Source organism: Corvus kubaryi, unplaced genomic scaffold, assembly GCF_017639235.1.
Source record: "Corvus kubaryi isolate FWS band 111438036 unplaced genomic scaffold, C.kubaryi_AGA036_p1.0 split3-37304, whole genome shotgun sequence".
NCBI classification, from domain to species: domain Eukaryota; kingdom Metazoa; phylum Chordata; class Aves; order Passeriformes; family Corvidae; genus Corvus; species Corvus kubaryi.
In genome coordinates this window covers 2,287,655-2,297,924 of record NW_024582087.1, presented here as the reverse complement: position 1 = coordinate 2,297,924, position 10,270 = coordinate 2,287,655, and the positions used below count along the sequence as shown (strand labels likewise).

Genomic DNA, 10,270 nt, shown 5'->3' with positions numbered 1-10,270 from the left:
CACACATCCATGTCCTGACCCACGGACACACATCCATGTCCTGACCCCACGGACACACATCCATCCTCCTGGGGAATTCAGTGTTAAATTTAGGGCTGATTTGGGTATTGAACATTTCAGATGTGTTTTCCCCTCTTTGTGGCACAACTGCCAAACGATCCGGGCTGGCAGAACCTCGGGAGGTTTGGGCCATTTGAAGTCTGCATCCCTCCCAATCCCAGCCAGCACTGGCTGGGTCCAGCTCCTGCTTCAAATCCTTTGGAGACTCTGGGTGGGATTTTCAAAGGAATCCGAGGGTGTTGAACACTTGTCTCCCTCAGGCTTTTCAAAAATGAGCCCTGAGATTTTAGTTTCTTCGGAGTTTTCCCCTGATGTTACAGTCTGGGAGGGGAAAGCACCCTTGGGGTTCAAATTAGGGTGAATGGACACAAAATAGGTGCTGGTGGTTCTTCCAAGGTATTTTTGGGGAGACTTTCAGCCAAATTTTCCTTGTCTGTGCTGTGATTTCCTGGTGTGTCCCAGAGGGATAACATTGCTCCATGCTTGGACTTGGAGAAGGGTCTCTAATCTTTATTAGGATATTTCTAGACCAGCCCCACTGGGTTTTACCTGCTATTTTTCTTTATAAAAGCCCACAGGATAATCCCATGTGCTCGGTCCTTCACGGAAGATCCTTCCAAGATTTATCCCATCATTTCTGCCCCATCCCAGCTCATTTCCCACTCCGTAGCTGCTCTCAGACCCCCTTCCTCTCACCCCATCCCAAACGTGCGAGGGTGGATCTGGGGAATCTTGGAGCATCGGCCCTCACGAGCAGCCTGCAGAAAGACTGCCAGGAAAAATGTCCATCATGTTTTGCCACAGTGGGAAACACGAGCAGGCACTTGGAGCCTTAAAAAAGCAATAATTGATTTTTCAATCAGCTTGGCATTTAATGTGCTGGGAAGTGGAGTAAACACGACCGAGCCATTTAGGCCCAGACGTGTTTTCAGCTCGTTACAAGCGAACAGGCCTTGACAGGGAGTTCCAGAAAAGTGGAGGATCTCTCTCTTTCTCCTCCTGGCTCCTCACTTTTGGATTGTAGGAAGGTTGTGGTGGCATCCAGAGCTCTGTTTGTGTGTGTGTGTGTCGCCTCTGGAATGGCAGAGCCCTCACCTGGCAGAGCCACCACAGCTTCGTGTCACATGTGAGCCTCAGAATCACTTCCCACTAAAATATCCAAGGATTCTGTGCTATCTGAACCCCTCCTGTCTATCCATATCTCCCTCTTTTTCCATTCCTGCTTCCCATTTTCTGCTTTTGAAGTCTCTCTGCTCCAAAGCCTCACCCTGGGCTGGTTTTCCTGCAGCTCCCTGTGGCGGCATCCTGACAGGCCCGGCTGGGGTGATCCTGTCCCCGCAGTATCCGGAGCCGTATCCCCCAGGGAAGGAGTGTGACTGGAAGCTGACGGTGTCCCCTGACTACGTCATTGCCCTGGTGTTCAATGTGTGAGTACCCAAGGCCTTGGTGCCACTGGCACCACTGGGAACGGGGACTGTGGTGGCGTGGTGTGGGTGTGGGTGTCCTTCCCTCTGGGGAGGAACCAGCCCAAAGGTGGTGGGACTGTCCCAAACCCCTGGATAATCTATTCCCAGACCTTTTGTGGGAGGAGATCCTCATATTCCAGCTGCAGCTCCTCTGTGATGCACAGAACATGACTTGGTGCAGCAGCTCTGGCTCAGGCTCTCTGCTCCTGACTCCATCCGCACTCCTCGGTTCCTCACGTGTGGAAGGGAGGCAGGAATGTCCTCCCATGTGTCTGGCAGGATTTTGGAGCAGGAGCAGCTAGCAGGAATGTGCTGCTTGGCAGAACTTTGGAGCAGGAGCAATCAATCCCTGCCCTGGGGCTGCACATCCCAGGACTTCAACCCGGAGTTCTCCAGGGATGGATCCCTAATCCGAGCTCTCTTCCTTTGCTTTGCAGCTTCAGCCTGGAGCCTGGCTATGATTTTCTGCACATCTACGACGGGCCTGACTCCCTGAGCCCCCTGATTGGGAGTTTTTACGGCTCCCAGCTCCCGGAGAGGATCGAGAGCAGCAGCAACAGCCTTTTCCTGGCGTTCCGGAGCGACGCCTCCGTCAGCAACGCCGGCTTCGTCATCGAGTACACAGGTGAGGGCTGGGGGCACCCCTGGCCCTGCAGGTACCTGGGCCTTTTCCTGTGCTTGTTCCCAGGTTATTCCACCTCGCTGGAACAAATGGGAGAGGCTCTAGTGATGCTGAAATTGTCCAGAAAATAAATTGCTGGACATGGTGGAAAAATGCCTTTAGGAGTAGTTTTGTCAGCCCCAAAGCAGAGGTGGAGGGAGAAGGGGAGGTGATCACTTCCCACTGGAATATCCCAGGATTCTGTGCTGTCTGAAGCTCCCCTGTCTATCCATATCTCCCTCTTTTTCCATTCCTGAGGTTTAGAGGAATGGAGGGAAAATGAGGAGTTCAGGAAGAGGGATCCTGGAGGTGGAAGAAGAGCCAGGGCACAGAAGTTTGATAGACCAGTGGAAAATGTTACATGGCTGAGGATCTGCTTCTGCTGGGGACTTCCCTGAACAGAGAAGGAAATTTTTAGTGTTTTAGATTCCCAGAAAATATTCCTTTATTTCCAGGCTGTATTTTGTGTAATCCTTCTTTAGAATTGAAACAGTTCTGTGTCCTCCTTAGTGAGCAGAACTTCACAAGATCACAGAATTCCAGATGGTTGGGGGTGGAAGGGACATTCCGGATCATCCAGTGCCACCCCCTGCCGTGGGCAGGGACACTTCCACTATCCCAGGGTGCTCCAAGCCCCATCCAACCTGGCCTTGCCCCAAGGATGGGGCAGCCACAGCTTCTCCTGTGCTAGGGCCTCACTGCTCTTAAAGAACTGGGAAGTGACAGGCCTGGAATGGGGAAAAAACGGAGAAAAAAGGGGAAAAAGGAGCTTTGGCAGGTGTATTCCCTGTGTGTGTTTGTAGAATAGGTGGAAGAACAGAGCAGTTACAAACTGGAGTAAAAATTCCACTCTGAAAACCCAGATCTGATGAGTCAGGGCTGTGCAGAGTGGAGAGAAAAGGATTAAAAACCGGGGAGAAAAAAACCCAGAGGTGGAAAGGAATTGATCCCTCAGGCCTGCTCAGGGCTGTGTGGATTAGTTTGGAGTGTGGGAAGAGGCAGGGATGGCTTCAGGTGTCCTGTGGAAGGCGGCTTTGCTTCCATGGCACGGCACTGATGCCTTGAGGGGCCTCCTAAAAACAGAGGCTGGACAGGAGTAAGGGAATAAAGGCAGGGATTTGTTTGAAAGGCCTTCAGAGGTACCCCTGGGAGCCAGAGGCCACTGCCGAGATGGGCCCCAAGGTGGACGGCAGGGCACGAGTTCTTCACACTTTTATAGGTTTGGTTCATTTGCATAGCAGGGTGAATTCTCCAATTAAAGCTTCAGTTAATGAGGTCATTCCCCTCAGCTTGCCCCCCTTTAGAGGCTTTTGGTTGACACTTTTTGGGCCTAGGACGGTCTGGGTGTCCCTGGAGAGCAGGCCCGGAGAGGCTTTGTTATGAACAGGCCACAAGAAACTTCAGAGTTACTCACTGGGCAGTGCAGGATTTGGAAAATAGAAAAGTTAAAACCTAAGGCATCAGCACAGGCTGGGGACTGCTTTGGTGCTGCTTTTTCTGTGTGTTTGGGAATTCCTATTCCTTTCCTCAGCCCGTGGTTCCTGTAAATCCCAATTTTCCCAAGCAGAGGCTGCTGGGGAAAAGGCAGTTCCTGCTGGTTCTGCTGAAGAGGTGAATTTCCCTCTGATAAAGCTATAAAATTACAAGACAAAGGCATTTAGCACTGCTTCAGCTTCAAGACATGAGGAGTTTTCTGCTCTCATTAGAATGAATTTTATGAAAAATTCCAGTTTTCTCTTCCCCTTTGTTTTTAGGCAGCCAGAAAGCAGCTAACAAATAAAACCCTGTTAAATGAGAGTGGCTGTTTCTCCCAAACACTCCAGCAGTGGCAGTCACACCCATGTGCCTCCCCCAAAGCCAAACTGCTGGGAGAGAAGAATGAGGTTGGAAATTTGCTCATTAATTCCCCTGCACTTTGAAAAGGAACCTGGGATGCAAGGCTGGGAAATGGCAGGGAAAAAAATAAAGCAAAAAAAAACCCCAAAACTTCGGGGAATGGAAGGAGGAAGGAAAATGCAGGAGGGGGAAAGAAAATTCAAGAATGAGCTCAGCTCTTTGCCAACTGGAATTCCAAGTTCAGCTCAACCTTATCAGGGGGTTTGGAGTCCTCTCCTGACTTTTTTTGGGGGAAAAAGGGCAAAGCAGGCATCTGGCAGTGCTCCCCTGAATCCCTGTTACGAACAGGCCACAAGAAACTTCAGAGTTACTCACTGGGCAGTGAAGGATTTGGAAAATAGAAAAGTTGAAACCTAAGGCATCAATCCCTGCTCCACTGGAGCCTCAGGAATTTGGAAGTGTCTCAGGACAGAAAGGCAAGGCTTTAACTCAGGATCTCTCCGTGAATCATCTCCTGAACCAGGCTGGTGTTTGTGGGTCTCGGTCACACGTGGGCGATTCCCGCTTACAGAAGAACCCCTGGATGAGATTCCAAAGCTGCTTCCAGTCCATTAAAAGATCCTTGGTGTGAGGGCCTCACTTGGAGTTGCCATTGCCAGGAAATGCTTCTCTTACGAATTTGGGATGAATCCCAGAAGTGAAGATTATTAGGGAATCAGCTGAATTCCAATAAATTGTTTGTATCTGGGCCTGTCACAAGCCACAGACCTCGTTAGGAATATTTTATTATTCACACACTGATATTTCTTAGCAGAGCCTTCGTTGGTGAAGCTGAGTTATTTGGAGAGCTTCTCCCAAATTATCACACACCGAAATTAAAATAATTTATTATCATTCCCAAATTACCGCATTTTGGGAATACTGGGGACTCTCCATCAGTCCCTGCCTCAATCCCAGAATCTCCAGGCTGGTCTGGTGCTGACCCCAGGAGCAGGAGGAGTTTGGGATAAAGGACAGGAAGGAATTTCCAGGCTGGAGACTCCCAAGTGAGAGATTTTTCCCACACTTTTTAGCAATTCCTGGCTCTGTTGTGGGCCAGGAGTGAAGAGCCATGAAATTGGAAGCAAATGAAGCACAACTGATTCCTTTTCACCCTTCCAGAGGAACAGGAAAAATCCCAACCCCCAGCCTGATTTCCAATTTGTTGTTGTTATTTCACTGGAATTATTTTGCCCATCCTGAGCTTCTGCACAGAAATGCAGCTTTGCTTACGGGTGATTTCAGGTGGAAATTCCCCATGGAAAACCATCCTGGAAATTCCTTGGGAGCTGTTTAAAAATACCCAGCTCTGTTTGCTGCTCAAACAGTTGGAGCTTGACTCCAGAAAATGTGTTTGGAAATCGGATGTGGCCCTTGGGAAAAGGAATCCATGGACCTGGAGTGTCCTGGGGTCCTGGTGAGCCAAACTCCCAGGGATGCCAAGGCTCCACTTGGTCCTAAAATTCATAATAAGGAATGTATTAAAGAATCCCAGACTGGTTTGGGTTGGAAAGGACCTTAAATCCCATCCAGGGGCAGGGACACCTTCCACTATCCCAGGTTGCTCCAAGTTCCATCCAGCCTGGCCTTGGACACTTCCAGGGATGGGGAATCCACAATTTCTCTGTGTCAGGGCCTCCCCACCTCAAACAGGATTTGTGCTGTTCCAGTGTGTGGTGGCTGTTGTGGAAAACTCATCTTGGAAGGTTTATTTTGGGATTGCTCCAAGGTTTAGCTCTCAATCCCAGGCTGAGCAGGTGAGGCTGCGCTGGAACTCCCACATGGAATCCCGACCTCTTGCTCCTGGCTTTTCTTTGGGAATGGGGAGGGGAGGCACAGAAAATCCTGGGTTTGGCGGAGTGATGAGCCAGTTCCCGTGACATTTTCATCTTGATGCCTTTCTAAACCTTTGGCAGCCTCAATCCACGTTAATCAGGAGAAAGTCCTTGAGTTTGGAAGTGAAAATAAACCAGGAATTCTGCACGGGCAATCCTGTACTCACTTCCTAGCCCAAGAAATCCCAGGCTGGCGAAGCTGTGGCTTTCCCACATCCCCTTTTTGGCAGCCAAATATCAAATATTTCCTGAAGTTGAGCTGCTGCCTCCCTTGGAGCCAACTCCTGAGGATCAGGGATCAGGACAGTTCAACTGGGAATGTTCCATGTGCCAGCATGCAGCAACCTCCAGGATGAGAGGTGTCCCTGAGGGGACAGAAATGATGAAAAATGAAGAAAAACACCAGAAAATCAGCAGGGCTGTGGCTCAGCAATCCACCCCCACCCTTCTCCAGCAGCTGATGGAGTGATTTGAGCGTGGAACGTGGTGATTTTCCAAGGAAGGGCTGAGCCCAAGCCTGTGACAGCCGGGTGGGAGGTGGAGTGACAGCCTGAAGAGCAGCTGGTGACAGGAACAGCGCTGAGACTGCTCAGGGAAACCAGAGAGGGACAAAGGGCTCGGTGTAGGGAACGCTCCAAGAGGGAATGTTGGCAGCTTGGAGAAACAAAGCCTGGTGGAGTGGGAAAAGCTGTGGAAAAGCTGAGCACGTGTTTCATTTGGAAGTGACCCCCGAGCCGTGGTGGCCTCTGGCCGTGCAGCTGCTCATCCTCAGTGGAATTTCCAGCAGGAATTTGTCCCCTCCAAGGGCTGGGATGACCTTTAGGAATATCCCACGGACTGGCAGGAATGGTGAGGGCTCCCTTCTCCAGGATAAGGATGATGAGGAGGGAGTGTGTCCATCTGAGCTGACTGGAACAAATGTGGGTCCCAATTTCTGTTATCCCAAGATCCCAAACACTCATCACATCCAGGTTTGGGTCTGGCTGCTCACACACAGGGGAAAAATGGGATAAAATCGTGTTGGATTCTTTCCTGCAAGATATTCCTGAGGATCAGAGCTTCGGAAAGCTGCGGGAATTCTGCTTCGAGGCTCACATGTGTCTCTTCCCACGGATAAACTGGGACACCCTGGTTGGGAAACAGGAAAGGAAGAAAAGCGGTGCTCAAAGCATCCAAAATTTGTGCATCAAGACCCCACTGCCCCCAGGAGAACCCAGGATTTCAGGATTTAAAGGCTGAGGTTCCAAATGTGTGACGGGCAGTGGGAGCTGACCAGTCCGTGGCTCCCAAAACAGGGAATCGGTGCTCTGGGGAAAAAAAATTCCCATTTTTTTGTGCCCTGTTCACTTGGATCACCTGGTGCAGCTGCTGTGGACAGGAAAGCAGGGGATAATTGGATTTTTCAAGCAGAAAAGCAAAAGCCAGGCCTGTGGGCTTTGCTGTTTGCTGTTTGTCCTTCCACACCTTCTCCAAAATCGGAGAGCCCCCGATTGAATGCTTAACCACACTTGGGTTGTTCCCAGAGCCTCTGCTCTCAGAAGAGCCCTCGTCTTTAATGAGCAATTTCCAAATGACAAAAGAACAGGATTAATCAAAGCCTCTAATTATATTGCAGGCAGGGAAAAAAATAAAAGAAGGGGAAAAAAAGCAAAAATAAAAAAGCAAAAAAAAACCCTTAGAAGAAGAAGAAGGAAAGAAATCTCCAAGTCCTGACAGCTCTGTAGTGTTCCCTGGAATTTTTATATGGAAATGGGATTTTTAACTCTGCAGAGCAGAGGGTTTTTCACTCTCTACCTGCCAGGAGGGTGGAGCAAAGTGGGGTTTGGCCTCTGCTCCCAGGGAACAGGGACAGGATGGGAGGGAATGGCCTCAGGCTGTGCCAGGGGAGGCTCAGGGTGGACAGCAGCAGGAATTTCCCCATGGAAAGGGTGCTCAGGCCTTGGACTGAGTGGAATCCCCGCCCCTGGAGATGTCCAAGGAGGTGGCACGAGGAATAAATTAAAGAATCCCAGACTGCTTGGGGTTGGAAAAGACCTTAAACCCATCCAGCTCCGTAGGCAGGGACACCTTCCTCTATCCCAGGTTGCTCCAAATTCCCTCCGGTCTGTTCTTGCACACTTCCAGGGATGGGGAATCCACAATTTCTCTGTGCCAGGGCCTCCCCATCTCAAATATGATTTGTCCTCGTGGTGCTCTGGGCTGGTGACAAGGTGGGGATGGGTCACAGCTTGGACTTGATGATCCCGGAAGGCTTTTCCAGCCTCAGCCATCCTGGGATCGTGTGAAATCAAAGCTTTGCCTCACTGCTTGGATTTTGGGTGCTCCTGGGAACTGGAGCCTCCCTTTCCCAGTGCTGAGCACCACAGGAGGGGCTGGAGCAGCTGGAGTCCAGACCCTGCAAACGGGGTGAAAATCCCAGAAATTCCCAAATGAAAAAAAACCTTTCTCAAGGAGTTTCTTAACTCCCATTCAACTGATCAAAACAGCAGAGGAGCTGTGCCAGAGCAGTAAAAATCCCGGGAATTCTTTCCCTGCAGAGAACCCCCGCGAGTCCTGCTTTGACCCGGGGTCCATCAAGAACGGCACCAGGGTGGGCACGGACCTGAAGCTGGGCTCCACCATCACCTTCTACTGTGACGGGGGCTACGACATCGAGGGGGGCCCCACCCTCACCTGTGTCATGGGAGGGGATGGAAAACCCACCTGGAACAAGCCTCGTCCCACCTGCACAGGTAAATCCCGAGGGAAAGGGGAGCGGGGAAGGGTCTGCCCCCGCGGCATTTCGCCCGTGGAAAACTGGCTGTTAATTCAGAGGGGTTTTCTCAGTGTTCTGTAGTTTTTTAGGGTTTTTAGAGGAATTGGTTTTCATTGTTTTTCAGGGGTTTAGCAGCTCTTTGAACAGGAGGAGCTGGTTTCTGTGAGGTTTTTTAACTTTCTTTGGAGACAGACAGGAAACTGGACACATGGCACATCCCGAGTCCCTGGCACAGGGCAGGAGTCAGGAATGCGCTTAAACCTTGGCTAAACCTGATCCTTGCTAATCCAGACCCTCAATCTTGGGCTTTCCTGAGCAGGGGCAGAGCTCAGTGACCAAAAAAAGGGGTTTTTTCCTTAGGGCTTCCCTGTGGTTGTTTTGTTTTCTTTTCTGACTTCGTGGTTTGCAGTCAGACTTGATCTGAGAAGGGAATCAAGAGGCAGCTGGTGGGGGAAGGAGTGAAATCCCTGATTTGGGAAGGCTCTGGCAGGGAGGACACTGAGGAAAGGTGGGAAAAGGGAGCTCATCCTGACCTGTGAGGTGGGGAACAGTGCAAATCCCATTTGATAATTCCATGTGGAGCCAGCACGAGATTGGGTTGGGAGAAACCTGATTTTTCCAATGAGAACTTTCAGGGAGCAGCCCCTGGAGCGGGGAATGGTGGCTGGGGACATTTGCAGCTCCAGGGATGCTCCATGATCCTTTTCCTTGCAGCTCCCTGTGGAGGTCAGTACACAGGCTCAGATGGAGTTGTCCTGTCCCCAAATTATCCCCAGAACTACACCAGTGGCCAGGTGTGCCTGTACTCCATCGTCGTGCCCAAGGACTACGGTACCGTGTTTGGGATTTTTTGGGGGGGATTCTTTTGTGCTGTGCAACTCTTCTTTGCTGGGGTTTTAATAATTTTAAAATTATTTAATCGATCCAAATTAAAAATGTAATCATTTTAATAATAACTTTTAACAATTGCATCCAGAACTGGAGATGAGGCAGATTGGAGAGGAGCAAGTGGTGCTGTTGGATGCTGTTGGAGCCAGGGAAAATCCTGGATTTGTCCAGGTTTTGTCCAAAACTCAACCCAACGGGTGCCAGTTACAGCTAATAACTAACTCCTGTCCCTCGGTGGAGTTCTGCAGCTCGTGTTCCGTGGGCAGGGCAAGGGGATGAGTCACAGAAAATTCCCAGTGGGCTGGGAATCAGTGGGAAGATGTTGTGGCAATGAACCCGGGGGAGGCTGGTGCTGCCTCTGGAATTTGGGGATAAATAAAGGGCTCCCGTTTTTCCAGGCTGTCACTCAGGCCTTGTCCCTGCCTGGAATAAAGGCAGCTGAAACGCGGGACAAAGGCTGTGCTGGGGAAAGAGATCCCAGTTTGGAATGCTGGGAATCCTGGGGGTCCTGTGCAGGGCCAGGGGTGGCACTCGACGGTCCTTGGGGTCTGTTCCAGCTCAGGGGACTCCATGAATCCATGAAAATGCCTCAGCTCCATGGCCTGGATGTGTGGGGTGGTGCTGGGGACAGCGGTGGGGACAGCGGTGGGGTCATGAGTGGGATGACAGTGGGGACAGCGGTGTGGGGACAGCAGTGTGGGGACACTGGTGTGGGGACACTGGGGACAGC

The 10,270-nt window shown here is 50.8% G+C and overlaps 1 protein-coding gene across 5 annotated transcripts in view; it reads left to right on the top strand.

Moving 5' to 3' along the window:
- CSMD2 (CUB and Sushi multiple domains 2) overlaps positions 1-10,270 on the top strand; it is a 338,283-nt gene that overhangs the window by 244,613 nt on the left and 83,400 nt on the right. For all 5 annotated transcript variants that reach the window (XM_042015480.1, XM_042015478.1, XM_042015482.1 and 2 more), the window contains 4 exons: positions 1,349-1,487; positions 1,964-2,151; positions 8,435-8,629; positions 9,367-9,483. In XM_042015480.1, the coding sequence (XP_041871414.1) occupies positions 1,349-1,487; positions 1,964-2,151; positions 8,435-8,629; positions 9,367-9,483 (639 nt within the window). The remainder of the gene's footprint in view (positions 1-1,348; positions 1,488-1,963; positions 2,152-8,434; positions 8,630-9,366; positions 9,484-10,270) is intronic.